This window comes from Podarcis melisellensis (genome assembly GCF_964234715.1).
Source record: "Podarcis melisellensis genome assembly, chromosome: 2".
Classification (NCBI taxonomy): Eukaryota; Metazoa; Chordata; class Lepidosauria; order Squamata; family Lacertidae; genus Podarcis; species Podarcis melisellensis.
The window spans coordinates 14,763,865-14,786,995 of record NC_138529.1 but is presented as its reverse complement, the minus strand read 5'-3'; the positions used below and the strand labels follow the sequence as shown (position 1 = coordinate 14,786,995).

Genomic DNA, 23,131 nt, shown 5'->3' with positions numbered 1-23,131 from the left:
GTCCTGATGGAACAAATATGTCCTCAGTAAATGATGAAGAGAAGCCAAGAAGTGGGAATCTCCAAGCAGAGAGCCACAAGAAGAAGACCCCGCCATGATGAGGCTCAGGTGGCCTCAGTGGCCCGGAGTGCCTTCCATCAGCTTCGGTTGGTGGCCCAGCTACACCCCTATCTGGGCAGGGATAGCCTAACCACTGTTGTCTATGCTCTGGTAACCTCAAGGTTAGATTACTGCAATGCGCTATACGTAGGGCTGCCTCTGAGGACAGTTCAGAAACTCCAGCTAGTGCAGAATTCAGCGGCCAGGTTGCTCACAGGAGCAAGACTGTTTGAACATATTGCACCAATCCTGGTCCTCCTGCACTGGCTTCCAATTAGTTTCCGGGCCCAATTCAAAGTGCTGGTTTTGACCTATAAAGCCTTAAATGGCTCATGACCGCAATATCTCAAGGACCACCTCTTTCCATATGAACCTACCTGGACCCTGAGAGCATCTTCTGAGGCCCTTCTTCGTGTGCCTGCTCCTCAAGAGGTCCAGAGGGAGGCAACACGAGGACAGGGCCTTCTCTGCAGTGGCTCCCCATCTGTGGAATGCTCTCCCCAGGGAAGTTCACCTGGTGCCTTCATTATACACCTTTAGGTGCCAGGCAAAGTTGCTTTTTAACCAGGCCTTTGGTTGATCTGATTTACATCCTATGCCCTTTTAAAATGTGAGGGTTTTTTGTGGGGGGTGGATGGGTGGGTTATTGGGTTGTTGTTTTCTATTTTTATTTTGCATTTTGTGGTTTTATATCTTGATTTTATTCTGTGAACTGCCCTGAGACCCCCAGGTATAGGGCGGTATATAAATTCAATGAAGAAGAAGAAGAAGAAGAAGAAGAAGAAGAAGAAGAAGAAGAAGAAGAAGAAGAAGAAGTCGTCACTGGGGTTCAGGCTGCAGTTATGGTTGGAACTATCAGCAGAGTCTTTCCCCAGTGGATCTCAGATTACTGTCTGGCGGATACAGAAAGAACTGCTCCTTTAAGTACTCAAGTGTTTTATGCACCCGAATGAGCACCTTAAATGCCACCCCGTCCATTATCACACCCAGTTCTGCGGCTCAACCATCTGTCGGCAACATTTCGCACCACGCTGTCTTCAAAGGCAGCCCCATGTAGAGCACACTGTAGCAGTCTAAATGGGAAGTCACCAGTGCATGTATTATTGTAGCAACACTACCCTGGTCCAGGAAAGGCAGTGGCTGGTCAACCTGCTCTAACTCCTTATTCCACTCATCTTGAAGATCCTGAACATCCACTTTACGATATTCCAATAAATATTTATAAACAAGAACAGATCTGCCGTTCTTTAAATATCCAATTATTCCCTCTAGCAATCTAGGAGATACTGAAGCACTCCAAGCTGACCGTCCATAAACAGACACCCAAAGGCTGTAAATTTGAAGATATTGCCATTCACCACTTGTGGATTGGTGGTTTCTTAATAGCGATATTGAAAATGGCTAAAAATAAAATGCTCCATCTAATCCTATTAACTGGTCTGATGCATAAATTCCACTTTGAGTCCGTTTCTCAAACAGATCTACTTCTCTGTCTTCAAATCTGGGTTACCCCATAGACTTAATTCAGCATGAACACATAGGTCAAAATATAACTGACGAAGCAATATAATCAGTGCCTTTCCAGCTGCTAAAACTGCAAGGGGAAATAATCCTTTCTTTTTATATACATAGATTCTAGCGCCATCCATCCATAAAGTGATGTACATCATTTCTGTGATCACCCATGCAGAGGACTTTGCAGGGGTAAAATCTTACCAATCACTTGAATGAGCAAAAATATATTCCTTATGGTATAAGGAATATAACCCTGAAGGCTTTCACTGATGCCACTGGGCCCAGACTCTTTGCTTTCAACAACAATAATAAAAAGAAAGTATATAGACCTATGAGAAAGTTTGGGGGTAAAATGTGCAAAATCTAAGTGATTTCTGTGAAATGAGAGTGAGTGTGATGTAATCACCTTGTGAATTTTTCCTGATACTGACAGCAACAACATCAGTGTCTCTCTCTGTGTGTAAAATAAATATTTTTGTGATCTCCACAGGCTTGATTAGCAGGACATAGCTGGCTTGCCACGGTAAACATGTTGTTGGGGGTGTCCGTCTCTCTAATTTTGTATTATGCCCCGTACCCCATGGCAGCCATTTTGTGTTATGCCCTCTCTCAAAATTCCAAATGTGCCCACTGGTCTAAAAGGTTGGTAACCCAGGTATGAACTAAGATCGGGAAAATTTAATCCTCATTTCGATACGGAGAGCTGCATTTTTAAAGAGTAAAAAATGAGGTGGAGAAGTCCCTCAAATACACTTCTGAAATACCGTGTTAAATTTTTGAAAATATACTTGGGGAATATATAAAAGAATACCACGAGCACATAAATTTTCGATGGCATGATATTCATTATTGTGTAGTAACCATACTCCAAATACTAAGCCTAAATAACAGCCACCTTACTAAACTGAGAAATATCTCTGTCATCAAACTGTTTAAATTCAGTTTGATCATTCGAGGAACTTAATAATCTCTGGGAACCAAAATACCCATGCTTTTGTTGGCTACTTGTGGCAAACTCTCTCCATACTAAACCTTGATATTTTTCTTCCTCTTCACTCTGACATGGCTGCTTTTACCTTTTGCACCCGCAAGGACATTGAGGTCGCTCCATTTGTGCCTTTCACAATGCGAAACGCATTTGGCCAGGGCGTTCCCACAGAGCGACTTTATGGACGTGATTTGTTGCTTTCTCTAAAACAGCACGCAAGGGGCTGGTGCCAAAAGCAGAGCTGAATTCTGTGCCAAAGGCTTAAGGCTGCAAGTAAGAGGGAGAAATGATGGGAGTTCATACCATTATTTGTGGTATGAAGAAAATGGGTGGAGGAATGTTTTTCTCCCTCTCTATTAACACTAGAATTCGTGGGCATCCAGGGAAGCTGAACATTGGGAGGTTCAGGCCAGACAAAAGTGCTTCTTTGTGCAGCGCAAAGTTACTCCCTTTCCAGATCTTGGGAAGTTAATAAAAGTAAAGGTAAAGGGACCCCTGACCATTAGGTCCATTCGTGACTGACTCATCTCGCTTTATTGGCACTCATCTCGCTTTATTGGCCGAGGGAGCCGGCGTACAGCTTCTGGGTCATGTGGCCAGCAGGACTAAGCTGCTTGTGGCGAACCAGAGCAGCGCATGGAAACGCCGTTTAACTTCCCGCCGGAGCGGTACCTATTTATCTACTTGCACTCTGACGTGCTTTCGAACTGCTAGGTTGGCAGGAGCAGGGACTGAGCAACGGGAGCTCACCCCGTCGCGGGGATTCGAACCGCCGACCTTCTGATCGGCAAGCCCTAGGCTCTGTGGTTTAACCCACAGCGCCAACCACGTCCCTCAGACAGTTACACATGGGATTTTGCTATTATATCCCTGTAGCATTCCTGCTCACCTGCGGGAGCCCTCCAAGCACCCAGATCTACACACTAGACTTCCTTTCACAGGTGGGAGCTAGCAAGCGCATTATGGGGCAACATGGCAACTGAAGATGAGGCAGGTGGCAGAAGTCCCCGCCCAGAGGTGTAGCAACAAAACTGCTAGCATACCCCTCAACTGTCCTGCTTTGAGCAGGACATCCCGGAATTACACAAGCCTGATTGGAACCTGGGATGGCCCCTTTTGATTCCCATGAGAACATGACCCCAAAAGACACCCGTTTTCGGGGGTTGTGCTCTCTCTCTTGAGTCACCTGGCTGCCACAAGAGTGGAGCCCCCAAAAATGTGCATCCCAATTTTCCTCTGCAGGATTTTGGAGGGTCTGTTATACTAGAACATGGGTAGGCAAAATAAGGCCCAATTGCCTTCTCAATCCGGCCCGTCGACGGTCTGGGAATCAGCGTGTTTTTACATGAGTAGAATGTAGAATGTTTTTTGTGGGGCCTGCCTGATGTTTTTACAATAGCAGAATGTGTGCTTTTCTTTAAAATGCATCTCTGGGTTTTTTGTGGGGCATAGGAATTCATTCTTTTTTCTTTTCTTTTTTCAAAATATAGTCTGGCCCCCCACACGGTCTGAGGGACAGTAGACCGGCCCCCTGCTGAAAAGGTTTCCTGACCCCTGTGCTAGAAGGATTCCTTCTGATTTTATCAATGACTCCTAACAAAGACTTAAAACTGGGGGGAACAGGAACCTTGGGAATCTATCTGAAAAAGAAACGTAAAGCAGGCAAACAAAATCAATCTGGATGCAGAGTATATACCCAGCCAGATGGCCTGGGCATCATCATAATAACAATAATAATAGTCATGCAAAATTCAGAAGTCCTTGCACAATTATTTCCAGACTCACAGACTGTTGCTATTTTCAGGTGGGTTTCAACCTAGCAAATTTGAGTTGTGCAATTATAATGGATTGGAGCTCTTGCGCAACAAACCCACTCCCCTCCCTGTTTGCTGGAAGGAAAGTAATGGAGAAATAAACTGGAATGTGCACATAATGTCTGCTTGGTCCAATGCCATCTAACTTCCCCCATAAACCCATCAGGAAGAATGCTCGAAAAACAAGAAACAGGTTGCTTGGAAGCGACCTTGAATATGCTTTATGAAGTATGCCCATCTTGTGACCCAACAAGCAGAACACAGCCTGCTAGCTGTGTGCACTGTGGCCTGGCAGGTTCTTGGCAATGCCACTGTTGTGTGTGTGTGTGTGTGTGTGTTGTGTTTTACAGACTCTGATGGCAGGCAGCAAAACCAGCACTAATGTCCCTGGCAAGCAGCCATTCGAAACTGGCGGGCAGCATTTAACTTGGTGGACCGCAGGCCGGGCAGGTCTGCGTTATGCAAAGGGACCGAGAGGATACAAATCGAAATCGAAGGACACTTTGCGGGAGTTTTCTTTGGAAAAATTCAGGAGGATCCTTCTCTGCATGCAACCGAAAGTCAAGCAGGGTCATAAATCACCAAGCAACAAAATGGCACAGCTGAGTATTACTAACAAGGAAGGTCAGGGTTTCAGAGGCAGGAGATGGGCGCTTTCCCAGGAACCGCATCTCCCGTTCCCAGTCCCACCCTATTTTTCATCCTTTCCCTAGATATATATTCCGCCCATCCTTCCTCTGGCAGAAGGAAAGATCGTGGCAATCCCTTTCTGCACCGTGGCTTGACTTCCCCATTGCCGCTTCTGCCATGAAGAATGAAGCTTGCTCGTTGGCCTTTTTCAGAGCCGTCTTTGCTGAGTTCTTGGCCACCATGATATTTGTGCTTATCGGCGTGGGCTCGGCCTTGAATTGGCCGTCGGCACTCCCAACGATGGTGCAGATTTCCTTGGCCTTTGGCTTGGCCATCGCCACCCTCGTCCAGTCCGTGGGCCATGTCAGCGGGGCTCACATCAACCCAGCGGTGACAGTGGCCTTCCTCGTGGCACAAAAGATTTCAGTGGTACGATCGGTGGCCTACGTTGTGGCTCAGATGTTGGGAGCGATAGCTGGGGCAGGGGTGATCCACCAGCTCACTCCAGCCGATATCCGAGGGACCCTGGCCGTCAATGCGGTAAGTGCTGCTGACACATGTATTCCTATTGTCCTGGCTGAGGAAAATGACAAGGGGTCAGTCCTGCTAAATTTCGTGGGATTGAACCACCTAATGCAGGGTTAGAGAACCTGAGGCCCTACCAGTGTTGTTGAACTACAACTTCCATCACCGTAGATCATGGGTAGGCAAACTAAGGCCTGGGGCCGGATCCGGCCCAATCGCCTTCTCAATACTGCCCGTGGACAGTCCGGGAATCAGTGTGTTTTTACATGAGTAGAAACTGTCCTTTTATTTAAAATGCATCTGTGGGTTATTTGTGGGGCATAGGAATTCGCTCTTTTTTTCTTTTCTTTTTTCAAAATATAGTTCGCCCCCGCCCCCAAAGTCTGAGGGACAGTGGACCGGCCCCCTTGTTGAAAAAGTTTGCTGACCTCTGCCGTAGATTATATACCCTCCAATATTTTGCCGATGAAAATAGGGACATCCTATTCCATAGAATTATTATTATTATTATTATTATTATTATTATTATTATTATTATTATTACCACCCCACCCACCTGAAGATGTTAAGCTTCTTCTTTTTCCCCCAAAATCTCAGAAAAGAAAAGAAATTTTTTGGAGTTATTTTTAAGGGGTTTGCCAAAATCAAGACTTCTACCGGTTTTCGCCCAAAGACTGTTTCTGACTGCCATGTTCTGGTTACGTCTGGTAAATTCCGGACATATGGCAGCCTTACTCTAGGCGGCTTTCAACATATATGAAAACATTATAAAGCATTAAGAAAACTTCCCTATACAGGGCTGCCTGTTGAAAGTTGTATAGTTAATTATCTCCTTGGTTTGGGGGTCGCATAACTCTTTGGCCTCCAACATTTCTTTGATGAAAATAGGGACGTCCTAAGGAAAATTGGGACATTCCAGGATCAAATCAGAAACTGGGACAGCTTCTGTAAATCCGGGACTGTCCCTGGAAAATAGGGACACTTGCAGGGTCTGTGACTATTGACCATGCTGGCTGGGGCTAATGGGAGTTGGAGTCCAAAAACATCTGGAAAGCCATAAATTCCCCATCCTTAATGCTACCTGGACGGAACATGTTATGCCCTCCCCTGGCTGGAAGAACATCATATCGTGGGGCACACCATGGCCAAGTGCCGTTCTACAAACCCATTGGCATTATAGCCAATTTATAGTCCTGTGAGTGTGGAGACTTCAAAATCCATCAGGGTTCATAATGAGTGTTGGAGATTACCTCTATGGTCCTTCCCAGTGGTGGCTCACTGCCAGTTATTATCAGCAATTAGAGGATTTTGTGCAGCAGCAAAAGCTTGTTGGCACAGGATCCTGTCTTAATTTAAAAATTATTAATACTTTATGTTGTTTTCTACCATTTTAATATAATTATTCTATATTTCCCACTTTTTTATTAAAAAATTACATTGTTTTTAATTATACAGTTAATATTGTACTTAATATATTATGTTGTGTTTTATGTGCTTTGTTTTCTTCCTGCTTTCTTTACACACAACAACAACTACAACAACAACAAAACATATACAGTCGTACCTTGGAAGTCAAACGGAATCTGTTCCGGAAGTCTGTTCAACTTCCAAAACATTCAGAAACCAAAACACGACTTCCGCTTGGCTGCAGGAAGCTCCTGCAGCCAATCAGAAGCCGTGGAAAACCCGTGTCGGACGTTCAGGTTCCAAAAAATGTTAGAAAACCAGAGCACTCACTTCCGGGTTTCAATCGCTCGGGAGCCAATATGTTCAGGAGCCAAGGCATTTGACATCCAAGGTACGACTGTATTGCCAGGTCTTCGGGGTGTCTACACCTTACATTGAACAAGTGTGCAGTCTGTGTGCAGTCTGTGTACACAATAGCTGGACTGCACAAATGCACAAATGCACAAGTGTACATTGTTTTAGACAAGCACTTGTGCAGGTGTAGAGTACGATGAACCTGTGCCCATCGTAACGTGTGAACAACCCTCTTGCCTAAAGCCAATAGGGTTAGGCTGGAGAGGAGATAGCTGGGGCGCTGCCAAAAAAGCCTGAGCTTCGATTGCAGAAGGTTTTTGGCAGCTATACAAAGGGATGTGGAGTTCAGCCAAGGGATTGTGCTTGTCCTCAGCTACAATCAGAGCAGTGCAAGTTGCTTCTAGTTATTTCAGTGGCCTGGCGAATCTAGATCATTTACAGGCTCTCCAGCAGAGTGCTATGAAAACTTTGTCACACCGGCATGGTCTTGATTCCAACTACAGTGGTACCTCGGGTTAAGATAATTCGTTCTGGAGGTCCATTCTTAACCTGAAACTGTTCTTAACCTGAGGTCTCACTTTGGCTAATGGGGCCTCCCACTGCCGCCACCGCACGATTTCTGTTCTCATCCTGAAGCCAAATTCTAAACCCAAGGTACTATTTCTGGGTTAGCGGAGTCTGTAACCTGAAGTGTCTGTAACCCGAGGTACCACTGTACAATTCTCTTTGGATGTTTAGGTAGGTACAATATCACCATCCCAAGGGACTGCATTCCCTTGTTTGACAAAGTGGGAAGGGATCTTCCCTCGCTACTGCAGCCATAAATCCAGAATCAGAATGGAACATCACAGAGGTGACTAGGGGCTTCTCCAGACTGATGTGTTTTATTGTGGACATCTTCTGCAGCATATTCTCAGTGCAATAATAGTGCATTAGTGGTGTATTTTTCAAAAGAACACAGCAAAGGGAAAACAGTATACTTATAGGGTTGTTGCAATGCATACAGTTTAAAGCAAAGGGCAAATCACCTTAAAGATGCTAAAGGGTTGTCTCCACACCCCACCATCGTTCAGCCCGGACACTGAGGTCCAGCTCCGAAGGCCTTCTGGCGGTTCCCTCACTGTGAGAAGCGAGGTTACAGGGAACCAGGCAGAGGGCCTTCTCGGTGGTGGCACCTGTCCTGTGGATGTCAAGGAAATCAACAACGACAGCTTGGGTTGCAAACGTGATCTGTGCGGGAGGCACGTTCGCAACCTGCAGTGTTCACAACCCGCAACACCACGTCTGCGCATGCGAGGGTTGCAATTTGGCGCTTCTACTCATGCGCAAAGCGTGATTTAGCACTTCTGTGCATGTGCGACCGCCCAAACCCAGAAGTAACCCGTTCCGGTACTTTCGGGTTTCGGTGCATCTGTAACCCAAAAAAACGCAACCTGAAGATTCTATAACCCGAGGTATGACTGTATCTCGTTTTCAGAAGCCACCTGAAGGCAACCTTGTATCAGATGTCAAGGAAATAAACAACTATCTGATTTTTAGAAGGCAACCTTGTATCGGGACATTTTTCATGTTTTATTATAAGTGCTGGAAGCTGCCCAGAATGGCAGGGGAAACCCAGCCTGATGGGCAGGGTATAAATAATAAAATTATTATTATTGAGACATAACGAAACCACCAGAAACCACCCTTTTTTATCTCTAAAGTGCCCAAAGAGGTCAGTTACAGGTTTTCCTTTAAAGAACAGGGCCAACGCATCTTGCCAAAGAGGAGTGAGAAAAAGCAGCACTTGCCAAAATTCTGTGCAACCGGGACAGGGGGGTCTTTGTCCTCCATTGAATCCAGCCACCCTAGAGCAGGGATGGGAGCAACCTGCTGTTCTCCTGATGTTGGCGCATTCCAGTTCCCAACAGCACTAGCTGACACGGCCAACGGTCAGGAGAGTGATGGGGGTCTGTAGTCCAGCAACCCCTGAGAGGAGCATAGAGGGTTCTCCATCCCATGCTCTAGAGAACCAGCACTGGGTGCTTCTGCGATGATGAAGCTGGCCGGCAGGTTAGCAAGTGTAGAAGCTTCCAAGCCGACTTGTTATATCCAGATACTCCTCTTTCCTTTAGAAGTTAGTTGCTGGCAGGGCTCCAGCGAACACCAGCACGACTTAATTACTAGACTCTCGATTTCTCCTTTGGTGCTGATCCTGCTGGAAAAACACACATTTGGGCCTGGAAGGGCTTCCGAGACGATCAGACGGATGGGCACATAATTAGCTGCGTCATTCAGCAGGGCAGCCCCTCCATGCTAAGCCGGCAAGTCGGTGTTTTATGGGCCGACCAACCCTTGGAATTGTCAGCTGTTCCTGGAAATCAACCCCATGGGGGCCACCTAACTTTTGTTCACTAAATGCTGCCGCTGGGGGGAGAGGGATGGTAATTGTGTCTGCTGTCTCTCTCCGCCTTTGCCAAGGCTCAAAGGCTGCCTCTTTCCGTGCCGCCGCCTCCTTCACAACTTCCCTAATCTTTGCAGCTGCACAACAACACAGGAGCTGGACAGGCAGTGGCAGTAGAGCTGATTTTGACCTTCCTACTGGTCCTCTGTGTCTTCGCCTCGACGGACAGTCGCAGAACTGATGCTGTGGGCTCCCCGGCGTTATCTATCGGACTGTCAGTCACGGTCGGCCATTTCCTAGGGGTGAGTGTTGTTATCTCAGCCGGGCAGAGCAATGGTGCAGGGTGTGTTCCTCAGATGAGATGGCTCCACAGTTCTCCTTACTTCTCTGCAAGATCACATTCACCCAGTGCTATACCAGCTGCACTGGCTCCCGGTGGAGTACAGGATCAGGTTTAAGGTGCTGGTTTTAACCTTTAAAGCCCTATACGGCCTAGGACCCTCATACCTACGGGACTGCCTCTCCTGGTATGTCCCACGGAGGAACTTACAATCTTCAAACAAAAACATCTTGGAGTTCCAAGGCCACAGAGAGGTTAGGCTGGCCTCAACCAGAGCCAGGGCTTTTTCGGCTGTTGCTCCAATCTGGTGGAAAGCTCTGCCACAAGAGACTAGGGCCCTGAGGGACTTGACATCTTTCCGCAGGGCCTGCAAGACAGAGCTGTTCCACCAAGCCTTTGGCCAGGGCATAGCCTGACTCCCTCCTTTGGCAATCTTTACAGAACTCTAGCCCAATGGTTGCCATCAATTTGATTTTAATTAATTTTTATAATGAAATGATTTTAGAATGTTGTATTATTTTATTGTTAGCCGCCCTGAGCCCGGCTTCGGCTGGGGAGGGCGGGATATAAATAAAAATTTATTATTATTGTCAGAGCCACCCGTCTGGTCCCAGCTCACAAGAGACCCAACTCCAATCCGGTTTATTTACAGAAAGTCTTTATTGAAGATCATGGTTGCGTTTGCACTCCATCTTTGTGACTCTACGTCTGTAACGTTAGACCGCTGAAGTACCCTCTGAATCTGTACCGCCTCGGCACCAATTTAAGAGGCTTGTGCTGGACCACCTCTTCCTCTCCTTCCTTTTCCGCAGGGTCTTTCTGCCCCCCTGGGTTCCCCCTCGCCGGGACTCGCCCGAGGCTGAATCCTCTGATGCCTCTGCCCCCCTCCTTCTCGCTTTGGGGCCGGGCTCCTCCCCAGGGCTCTCCTCACTTCCGCGCGCCTCTACATTTGAACTTGGCGCGCGTACGTTGCTTCTGACCTTTCTCTCGACCGCTACACTGCTCCCGGTGCTACTCTCCACCCCCTCCGGCTGAGCGTCCTGCTCCGATCTCCTCCCCCTGTCTCCTTCTCGCTCTGCTCCCTCTGACACACTGGTAACTCCACCCCCTTCACTCCGTTCCGGCTGAGAAGCCGACTCCTGTGTCCAACTCCTACTGGGGCTTCTCCCTTCGCTCCCCTGCTCCTCACTGCTTCCCCCTTGGCCTCCCTTTGGTCTGATCAGGGGGGCTCCCTTCTGGGAGTCCTCTGACTCACTGGACAGACTCATGGACGACCTTTGGTCATCGTCATCCTCCTCCTCATCTCTCTGGGATTCTTCCCCCTCGCTCTCTGTCTCCTCCCCCATCTGCTCTTCTCTCCCTGAAACCCTGACAATTATTATTTATTTATTATTATTACAGTGGTGCCCCGCAAGACGAACGCCTTGCAAGACGGAAAACCCGCTAGAGGAAAGGGTTTTCCGTTTTGGAGGCGCTTCGCAAAATGAATTTCCCTATGGGGTTGCTTCGCAAGACGAAAACATCTTGCGAGTCCCCGCGGGTTTTTTCCGCTCCCCCCTCTTTTCCTAAGCCGCTAAGCCGCTTAACAGCTGACACGCTGATAAGCCGCTTAACAGCTGATTGCTAGAAGCCGCTAGACCGCTGTAGCGCTAATCCGCTAAGCTGTCAATGGGCTTGCTTCGCAAGACGAAAAAACCGCTAGACGAAGAGAATCGCGGAACGGATTCTTTTCGTCTTGCGAGGCACCACTGTATTTACCATTGCATTCCAGCAGGGGGTGCTATGGCAATTGGGGTGGGGGTGGTGGAAGGCAGTGTTGGGAAACTGCCGAGAAGACGGGGGTATCAGGCAGGCATCAGGCAGGAACCCAGCTGGCTCCAGCCTCTGACCGACAGTCGGTCTCCCTTGGAACAGCATAAATCAACGACACAAGCCTCAGATACGTTTAGAGACCCGTGCCCGCTCTATCAGCAGAGTGTGTAAATCTTCTCACAGCTGAAGAGGCGGACAGAGAAATGTGTAAGCATAATGTACAGCATTTTATTCAGCATAGTTCAGGAACAGAGGAAAACATGTCTGCTTCCCTTCGTCTCCAGCAAAACAGCAGTAACACAAAAGCTATATACAAACGGAAGTTCCCAGCAAGTGCTGGAAGTAATCAGGCATGTGGCACACCAGTCACGCGTGCTCCTTTTAAGGTGGAATGGAACTACCATATTGTTCGCTCTATAAGACGCACCAGACCACAAGACACACCTAGTTTTTGGAGGAGGAAAACAAGAAAAAAATATATTCTGAATCTCAGAAGCCAGAACAGCAAGAGGGATCGCTGCGCAGTGAAAGCAGCAATCCCTCTTGCTGTTCTGGCTTCTGGGATAGCTGTGCAGCCTGCATTCGCTCCATAAGACATTTCCCCTTACTTTTTAGGAGGGGAAAAGTGAGTCTTATAGAGCAAAAAATACGGTATATCCTAACAGGTCCCTGCTGCTCCTATTAGCCAGTAATAAGTGTATGGAGGAACCATGTGAGTAGAACCAGTGGCCTGGTTCCTTCGTATAAAAGCTATCCAGCATTTTGCCAGTGAAACGGTCAAGGAGGCTGTTTCTGCACATGCTGTAAAGGGAAGTGAGGAGAAGATGGGGCCAGTCAACCTGGGAAGGTAGCCCATCTAGGAGAAGCAAAACTCTGGTCCCAAACCTCCACTGCCTTGAGGGATATCTTCAGGAGAAGAAAAGGCTAAGGGGTAAACTCAACACACATCTGGAGTGGAGTCCCTAAGACGGTTGGATGGCATCTTGCACGTCTCTTCAACTCCTGCCTCCAAGCTGGGGTCAAACGTATTGCTCTGCTTTCCTTTGTATCACATCTGCGAGGCCGAGAAAGCAGTATTATTGTCTGGGCAGCCCAGGACCTCCATACCCACTGCCCAGGCTTGTGCCCCAGGGAGGTCATGTCAGTGATAATATTGCAGCGGTTTGAATTCACCTCTGGAGGCGCACTCCATTGACTCTGTGGGTGCCCATAACGACAATTTCTGTTGTTGCTATTTGATTTTTGTACCTGCCCTTCACCCAGTGGAAGCTGGTCTGTTGGGGTGAATGGGGCATTGCCCCACCAACCTCTGTCTGCCCCTAACCAGCCCCCCATCTGCCTGTTTTCCAAGTGTCATCTAGGGCTAGGGGTGGCGCTAGCTGTCATATTCGTTCTCCTTTGTGCTGCCATCATAGAACTCAGCAGGAAGAAGGATGGGAGGAAAGCCAGCATCAGTTGGCTCTGCCTGTCATTGGCTCTCTGGCGCCACCTACAGTTGACCTCCCTGCTGTTTTCCCTGCCAGTCCCAATGGCCACCAGATTGCTACTACCTTCACCGCTAGACCCCAGGGCGCATTACTTCCAAAAACATTGCAATAAAATATGGAAAGCTGTTAGGACCTTTTGCTCTACCCATCATCAAGCAATGACATTTCCCCACCATTATTACCTTCCAGATCTATTTCACGGGCTGCTCGATGAATCCTGCACGGTCTTTTGGCCCCGCTGTCATAATGGCAAACTTCCAAGATCACTGGGTAAGTGCTTCCATCCAGCTACCACCTGAGACTTCCGGCTTGTGATGGGCCCTGATATTGCTAGGAGATGAAGGACACAAGTAGACATTCCCACCTTCCCCCACATTTTCTGATGTTTCTCTGATGAAAATAAAGGACGTCCTATTCCATAAACATAATAATTTTATTATTTATACCCTGCACATCTGACTAGGTTGTCCCAGTCACTCTGGGTGGCTTCCAACATATATAAAAACATAACAAAACATTAAACACTAAAACAAAACCCCAAAAAACTTCCCAACACAGGGCTGCCTTCAGATGTCTTCTAAAGTTACTTATCTCTTTGGCTCGGGGGTCACATAACCCTCCAAGAGTCCCTATTTCACAATTTTTCTTAGGATGTCCCTATTTTCATTGAAGAAATATTGGAGGGTATGGAGTCATGAAAGCCCTGAGCTAAGGAGATAAGTAACTATACAACCTTTAGAAGACATCTGAAGGCGGTCTTTTTTAGGAGATTATAAAAAAATGCTTAATACTTTATTATGTTTTAATATATGTTGGAGGGACGCGGGTGGCACTGTGGTCTAAAGCACTGAGCCTAGGGCTTGCTGATCGGAAGGTCGGCGATTCGAATCCCTGCGACGGGGTGAGCTCCCATTGCTCGGTCCCTGCTCCTGCCAACCTAGCAGTTCGAAAGCACGTCAAAATGCAAGTAGATAAATAGGTAACGCTCCGGCAGGAAGGTAAACGGTGTTTCCATGTGCTGCTCTGGTTCACCAGATGAGGCTCAGTCATGCTGGCCACATGACCCAGAAGCCACAAACGCCAGCTCCCTCGGCCAATAAAGCGAGATGAGCGCTGCAACCCCGAGTTGTCTGCAGCTGGACCTAATGGTCAGGGGTACCTTTACCTTTACCTTAATATATGTTGGAAACTGCCCAGAGTGGCTGAGACAACCCAGTCACAGATGGCCAGAATATAAATGATGATGGTGGTGATTGACTACGTCTCTATTTTCATCAGAGAAACATTGGGGGGGGGGGGTATGCCATATCATCCAACATTTCTCCAAAGAAAATAGGAACATCCTACCATACCCTTCAACATTTCTCTGATGAAAATAGGGACATCCTGAGGAAAAGAGGGACATTCCGGGATCAAATCAGAAACCAGGACAACTTCTGTAAATCCACAACTGTCCCTGGAAAATAGGGGCACTTGGAGGGTCTGATTTTCTACCACCCTCATCCTCGATTAGCAGCAGATTTCGAGGGTGTTAGAAAACGGGCATAGAAAGGGCAAGATTCTGTCTTCCAGGCCCTGGCACATGGATGAATGGCCGGTGCATTAATTAGATGTATACAAACAAGACTCAATTCGTTGTCGGGCTCTGTCTTAATTAAAATCAGTTGTTTATGAAATACGGGTGTGGAAATTGATAGATGAGCTATGGGTCTTATCTTAGGGCCCCTGTTTAGACAATCTGTTATCCTGAGATAATCATTCCTCCGTTTGCTTCAGCCTTTAATTTGCTTACATGCTCAAGTGATAAATTAGATGCTGGAGTAATGTGAAAGGAAGTCAGCCAACTCTAGCAAGATCAGGGACTCGACATGGCTCACCTTTCTTTCAGCCCAGAATAAGGAACAGAAGAATCTTGGGTCACTGGAGTTCCTTAATGGGTAAACAACAGTTGCCAGAATTCTAGGAATTGTAGTTTACCTCTAACAGAGCCGCACGTTGCAGTACCCTTAACAAACTGCATTTCCCATGATTCCTTGGAGGAAGTAACATGCTTTAAATTATGGTGCGCGTCTAGGATTTTTCTTCCACTATGCTTTTTCACAAAAGGGTGTTAGGCTCAGAGTTGTTTTGAGAGTCTCCTGTGATTATACAGAATTGGAACAAATAGTACTGTTGTGCCCCAAGAATTTCATTGTGTAGCGAGTTCCCGCCTCCCCCCAATAGAAATAAAGACACGTGACACCACTATTTTAGGTTAATGAGCTAAGATTGGCCACAACTTTATTGGTTACAGGTAAAGAGCGGTATTGGCTTAGGCATTGGTCCTATCCGACTGGGAAGGGTTAACACCAGCAGGGGGAAGACCGGGAAGGGTTAACACCAGCAAGGGGAGCCCTGCTGATGCACATCAACTAGGAACTCCCCCGGGTCACCGCTCAGGGGCGCGCTTTAGGCTCTGGTCTCCATAGGCGTCGGCCACGCCCCCCGGAATCCTTTACCGGACTACCCTTCAATATTTGGGGGAGGTGATGGCGCTCCTCCCCCCCACATCTACATAACAATACCCCTACCAATGACTAACCACCAAAACCAAAAGAGTTGTGACGATTTGCTACGAGGTAGGCGAAAAACCAAATGGCCAGTGCCAATTTGCCAAGTGGAAAAAATTCCTACCAGGCCCCTTAACGGCGACCAACCAAAGTCCATAGCAAGGTCAGAAGGGGAATCTTAAAGAGTGGGCGGGTGGGAAACCTCAGCAGCTGAGCGGCCAAAAGAGGGAGATCCCGGGGCCGCACTCGCCTTAAATGAGGCAAGCCACACACCCCAATTGGTCAATTGTCTATAATCTCTGGCAGCAGCTCCAGTTGATAATGTTGATGTGTGATGTCAGGAGCTGACGTTGGCCATAAGTAACAGGAATGATGAGCACAAAACATAAGAGAATTTCAGAGTATAGCTACACTGTGCATGGATCCAGAACCATTTCCTTTGAGCACCTCGAGATAGTCCCAAAGCCATTTGACTCTGCTATGGCCAACTGCTATGTCCCAATGGGATGGCCTTTAGCAAGACTGCACTTGGCAGCAGAACATGGTTGGCATATCTTGGCCCCATCATCCCATTATGCATTCTGAGCAGAGGATGGAAATAATAATAATAATAATAATAATAATAATAATAATAATAATAATAATAATAATTTATTATTTGTACCCCGCCCATCTGGCTGGGTTTCCCCAGCCACTCTGGGCGGCTTCCACAGAGACCAAAAATACACTAAAATGTCACACATTAAAAACTTCCCTGAACAGGGCTGCCTTAAGATGTCTTCTGAATGTCAGGTAGTTGTTTATCGCTTTGACATCTGCTGGAAGGGCGTTCCACAGGGCGGGCGCCACTACCGAGAAGGCCCTCTGCCTGGTTCCCTGTAGCTTTGCTTCTCGCAATGAGGGAACCGCCAGAAGGCCCTCGGCGCTGGCCCTCAGCGTCTGGGCAGAAGCCAATGTAGGTCTTTCAAGACTGGTGTTATAGTTGTAGTTGTAGTTTCTGGGTCACCTTCAAAGATACCCCCACATAGAGCGCATTGCAGTAGTCCAAGCGAGAGATAACCAGAGCATGCACTACTCTGGCGAGACAGTCCGTGGGCAGGTAGGGTCTCAGCCTGCATACCAGGTGGAGCTGGTAGACAGCTGCCCTGGACACAGAATTGACCTGCACCTCCATGGACAGCTGTGAGTCCAAAATGACTCCCAGGCTGTGCACCTGGTCCTTCAGGGGCACAGTTACCCCATTCAGGACCAGGGAGTCCTCCACACCTGCCCTCCCCCTGTCCCCCCAAAACAGTACTTCTGTCTTGTCAAGGTTCTTTCCAAACATATGATGGTGTGGTATACCTCAATAGCACCCCTACTGGCCGAGAAGGGGGAAAACAGCTCTGTAGCTGCTCCAATTGGGAATGATTCCATTGAGGAGTGACTCACCAAAAACCTATGTTTTGTTTGCACTTCTTCAGATCTTTTGGGTGGGACCTCTGGCGGGCGGCATTGTGGCCTCTCTGATCTACAACATCATCCTCGCTCCTGACACAAGAAGCCTATCCGAGAGGCTTGATGTTCTGAAAGGGACCTACCAACCTGAAGATGACTGGGTGGAGAAGAATGATCAGAAGTACTCAACGGAACTGGTGGATCACAGGATCATTGAATCATAGAACGGTCGAGCTGGAAGGGACTCTGACGGTTATCCAGCCCAAACCCACTGTCAAACAGCGCTTACTGTCAGAAAGTTCTTCCTGTTTAGTCAGAATCTCCTTTCTTGTAACTCTCCAATCTCCTTTCATCCTGGCTAAATGAACCCAGCTCCTTCAACCGTTCCTCATCAGGCTTGCTTTCCAGACCCTTGATCATCTTGGTCGCCGCCTTCTGCACACGTTCCAACTTGTCAATATGCTTCTTAAATTGTGGCGCCCAGAACTGGACACAGGTGTGGTCTGACCAAGGCAGAATAGAGAGGGACTATTAACTTTCCAAGATCTGGAAAGGAAGTAACTTTGCGCTGCGCAAAGAAGCACTTTTGTCTGGCCCGAACCTCCCAATGCTCAGCTTCCCTGGATGCCCATGAATTCTAGTGTTACTAGAGAGGGAGAAAAACATTCCTCCACCCACTTTCTTCATACCACGAATAATGGTATGAACGCCCATCATTTCTCCCCTTACTTATCTTTTCTCTAAACTAAATAGTTTTAAGGTGGAAGGGAGTAGGTTAAGAAGGGGCTACTCTGCACCACTCCTCCAGGCTGATAAAGGACCAAACAAAAACAGTACAGTGGTACCTTAGGTTATGTACTTAATTCGTTCCGGAGGTCCGTTCTTAACCTGAAACTGTTCTTAACCTGAAGCACCACTTTAGCTAATGGGGCCTCCTGCTGCTGCCGTGCTGCCGGAGCACGATTTCTGTTCTCATCCTGAAGCAAAGTTCTTAACTCACGGTAATATTTCTGTGTTAGCGGAGTCTGTAACCTGAAGCGTCTGTAACCCAAGGTATCACTTTACTCACACCATCCCTTACAGACCTGCAGATCAGCTCCTACCCCCGCCCTCATTCCAGATTTTCCCTACCATCTCCCTAGGGCAGGGATCAACAACCTTTTTCAGCCATGGGCCGGTCTACCTTCCCTCAGACCATGTGGGGGACTGGACTATATTTTGAAAAAAATAATAATGAATGAATTCCTATGCCTCACAAATTACCCAGAGATGCATTTTAAAGAAAAGGACACATTCTACTCATGTAAAAACATGCTGATTCCCGGAACGTCCGTGGGCCGGATTGAGAAGGCAATTGGGCCGCATCCGGCCCACGGGCCTTAGGTTGCCTACCCCTGCTCTAGGGTGTTGCATTGGCATCCCTTTGTTTACTGAGCGGGTGCCTTTGTTTAATAGCCTTCCATGTGCCTGGAGCATGAGAAATCACAGCTCGACTGCACCCTCCAACTTCAACTGATGCATCTAGTCTTTTGACATTCCCAGGTCTCTCCTTCCTGGCTCTGTTCTTCAGTGAATGTAGATTGTAAGCGCTTTGGAGGCAGAGACTCTGTTACTTCTGTTCAGTGCCTAGCACACTGCTAGGGCTAAACTAAATGTTAAATAGCAGTAATAACAATAAAGCAGTAATAATAAATGGAGAAAAAGCAGCAGCATCAAACTGGCCACGACACTACAAGCCCGGGCAGTGCTGGATTTACGTATAAGCGAAACAAGCTATAGCTTAGGGCTCCACTCTCGGGGGGGGGGGGGGATTAAAAGAAAAAAACACTGGATGTACATTTCCAAAATATAAGATAAAAAACAAATAAAATAAAATCTACATACAGCAACAGTGTTTTGTGTTGTTTCAGCTCCTATGATGTACTGTAAGTAGTGCTAGCCTGCTCCCTAAAATATCACTGGTTTGCTCATTTCTATACACAGTGGTACCTTGGGTTAAGTACTTAATTCGTTCCGGAGGTCCATACTTAACCTGAAACTGTTCTTAACCTGAAGCACCACTTTAGCTAATGGGGCCTCCCGCTGCCGCCACACCGCCAGAGCACGATTTCTGTTCTCATCCTGAAGCAAAGTTCTTAACTTGAAGCACTATTTCTGGGTTAGCGGAGTCTGTAACCTGAAGCGTATGTAACCTGAAGCGTATGTAACCCGAGGTACCACTGTGTAGGGTGCCTACATTCTGCATGGACCGGTTGCATGGCATCATGTAGCACACAGCTGCAGACTGCAGTGCAGCACGGTTGAATGTAGGTCAAGCTGTTGTACCTGTTATCTAATATTAAAGAGTGCTTGTAGACTGATGACCAGGCAGCATAGACTAAGGGTCTGAGTCTTATGCCTACCAATTGATTTCATGGAATACATAATTTATTTATTTTGATCCCATTATGGCTTATGTCCATAAATTACCATGTAGCATATATTCAACACAAAAAACAGCGACAATTGGTTGTCGACAAAGGACAGCTGGACATATAAAGGGCCCCATTACCTTCAGTAGCTTAGGGCCTCATCAGACCTAAACCCAGCCCTAATGCAAATCAGACCTGGTAGAGCATGAGATTCGTAATCTCAGGGTCGTGGGTTTGAGTCCCACCTTGAGCAAAAGATTACTGCATTGCAGGGGGTTGGACTAGATCAGCATTTTTCAACCTTAGGCTCCCAGATGATTCTGGACTACAACTCCCATCACCTGTAAGCCATTGGCTAAGATGGCTGGGGATGATGGGAGTTGTAGTCCAACTGCTTCTAGGAAGCCAAGGTTGAAGAACACTGGACTAGATGACCCTTGTGGTCCCTTTCAACGCCACAATTCTACGCAGTCGAGCCAGCAGAGAATTGCCTTCAAGCCCTGTTTCCTCATGCAGAGGAAGGGGCCTTCCACTTACTCAACCTCAGTCTCTCCAGCACCTTGGAGCAGCCTTCCCCAGCCTGGTGCCCCCCCACCGATGTTTTGGACTACAACTCCCATTAGCCAAGGCGGCAGAATGCCAGGGATGATGGGAGTTGTAGTCTTTTTTTACAAAAAAGATATCTGAAGGGTACCACATTGGGAAAAGCAGGCCTGGAGGGGCAGCAAGAATCTGCGAGGACTTCAGTTGGCTTCTAGAGACTGTGTGAAGAAGAAGAGTTTGGATTTGATATCCCGCTTTATCACAACCCGAAGGAGTCTGAAAGCGGCTCACATTCTCCTTTCCCTTCCTCCCCCACAACAAACACTCTGTGAGGTGAGTGGGGCTGAGAGACTTCAGAGAAGTGTGACTGGCCCAAGGTCACCCAGCAGCTGCATGTGGAGGAGCGGAGACGCGAACCCGGTTCACCAGATTACGAGTACACCGCTCTTAACCACTACACCACACTGCCACCCCGCCCAGGGTATCTGGCTTTTGAGCAGCACCCGAAACAAAACAAAGGCATGGACTGGGAATGGTTACAGCCAGTACACAGAAGAAACATATTTTTGCGAAAACGGACCAACTGGACTAACAGCAAAAATAATTTTTCATTGGAATGGCACAGCATAAGGAATTTGTAGGAACGTGCCGCTGGAGGGAGGGCAGAGGTGCAAGCCACTTGACAAAAAAGTCCATTTTCTTAATCATTCCAAAGAAATGGGCTGTCATTTTTGTAACATGAACTAAGCTGAGAAGACAGCGGGTGAATTTGCAGCCAGAGATAAATTGTCGGCAATCGGAATGTCCTCGTGCCCCCGGACCGTTCCTGCTGTCAATAGGGCAAATGAAATTTCAATTCCATGCAAAAGCTGTCTCATCAAGACTCTGGCACTGTAAGAAAAGAGAAATCTACAAAGTGGGGGGCGAGAGATTGTAAGTGGATCGCGAAATGAAGGCTGTCATTCGGTCGGCCTCAAAAGCGAACATACTTCCCCTTATTGACCTCAATTGGATATGGATTTTAGGAAGGGCTGTCTTTATTCTTCCAAACTGCTCTGAATCATATCAAGATGAATGATTTCTCTTTTTGGTAAAGGAGCCAGTATCCTTTTCTAACCATATTTTCTCTGTTATATCCTGGTGGTGAAAAGAACTTGGAGCAGGGCAGCTGGGGATACAAATAATAAAATTATTATACAGTTGCTATGAAGCCCCTTTATAATAAACAAAATAACATTGCCCAGTTAAACTAAGGTGGAATCCAGACGCATATAAAAAAGTGTGAAAATGCTTTTAAAAAAAAGTTTTAAAAAATATATTGAATTTGCCATAATTCTGCCATCTAGTGTCACATTTGTATAATGCACTTAAAACACACTAAACACGTTACTTTTGCAGCTGTATAGCTGAATTTACTGCTGCAAGATGCCGTGAAGAGAACCAACTTGGATGTTTTTCTTTTTTTAAAATATAATTTTTATTGATTTTAACATATAAATTATAAAATGTACCACACAATTTTATCACTTATACAATATTTTTAGACTTCCATCAGCAGCTCTGAAAATCCACCGTTGTAATCACTTCTTCTGCATTTCTCAATTTTATAATACCTTTAAATCTATTAACAAATCATACTCCCCTTTATCCATTTTTGTAATAATTCCAATAATACTCCTCACATAACTTCTTACAAACCTACAAATGTCATCTGATCTTCACAAATACTTTTCAAATAGTCCGTAAATTTACTCCAGTGTTCCATGAATTTCTGATCCCGCCGGTTTCGAGTCCTTCCTGTTAATTTATCTAATTCTGCATAGTCCATTAACTTCATCCTCCATTCTTTGATCGTCGGTAATTCTTCTTGCTTCCATTTTTGGGCCAATAATATTCCTGCTGCTGTTGTTGCATATAAAAAAAGCATACATTCCTTTCTGTTTATATCACTCCCCACAATGCCCAGTAAAAATGCTTCTGGTTTCTTTATAAATGTATATTTCAACATTTTTTTATCTCATAATATATCATCTCCCAGAAGCTTTTAACCTTCTTACATTCCCACCACACATGATAAAATGTTCCCTCTTTTTCTTTACATTTCCAACATTTATTATTAACTTTATACATTTTCGCTAATTTAACAGGTGTAATATACCATCTGTATATCATTTTCATCACATTTTCTTTTAGGGCATTGCATGTCGTAAATTTTAAGCCTTCTTTCCATAGCCTTACCCAATCATTCAGCTGAATATTATACCCAAAATCCTTGGCCCAATGAATCATAACCAACTTAACCTCCTCGTCCTTCAAATGCCATTCAAGCAGCAATTTATACATTTTAGACAAAATTTTAGAATCATTACTTAATATCTCTAATTCAAACTTTGATCCACTTTCATCAAATCCCTTTTCTTTAGAGTCCTGTTTAAACATTTCATTGACCTGGCGGTAATGTAACCAATCATTTACATATTCTTTAATTTCTTCATATGGTTTCATTTTCCATTTACTTCCTTCCCTTTGTATTAACTTCCCATATGTTATCCATTTCCCACTCATATTGACCTTTTTCACACTCATCACTTCTAACGGAGATAACCAATGTGGTGTTTTTCGTTCCAATAGGTTTTTATACCTATCCCAGATTTCTATTAGAGATCTTCGAAATATATGGCTTCCAAATCCTTTATGAACATTTGTCTTATTATACCATAAATATGCGTGCCACCCAAATCTATTATCATACCAACTTGGATGTTTTTCAAAGAGAATAAGACCAGTTCATGGAAGTTAACCCTAGTAGTCATGATGGCTGCATTGTCTCCAGTATC

General features: G+C 46.3%; 1 protein-coding gene across 1 annotated transcript; it reads left to right on the top strand.

The window, feature by feature from the left end:
- Positions 1-4,826: 4,826 nt before the first annotated feature.
- LOC309362935 (aquaporin-5-like) lies at positions 4,827-17,870 on the top strand. The gene is made up of 4 exons (XM_081898977.1): positions 4,827-5,586; positions 9,853-10,017; positions 13,544-13,624; positions 17,367-17,870. The coding sequence occupies exons 1-4, from the start codon at positions 5,224-5,226 to the stop codon at positions 17,562-17,564; spliced, it is 807 nt and encodes a 268-aa protein (XP_081755103.1). The 5' UTR covers positions 4,827-5,223; the 3' UTR covers positions 17,565-17,870.
- The last annotated feature ends 5,261 nt before the right edge of the window (positions 17,871-23,131 follow it).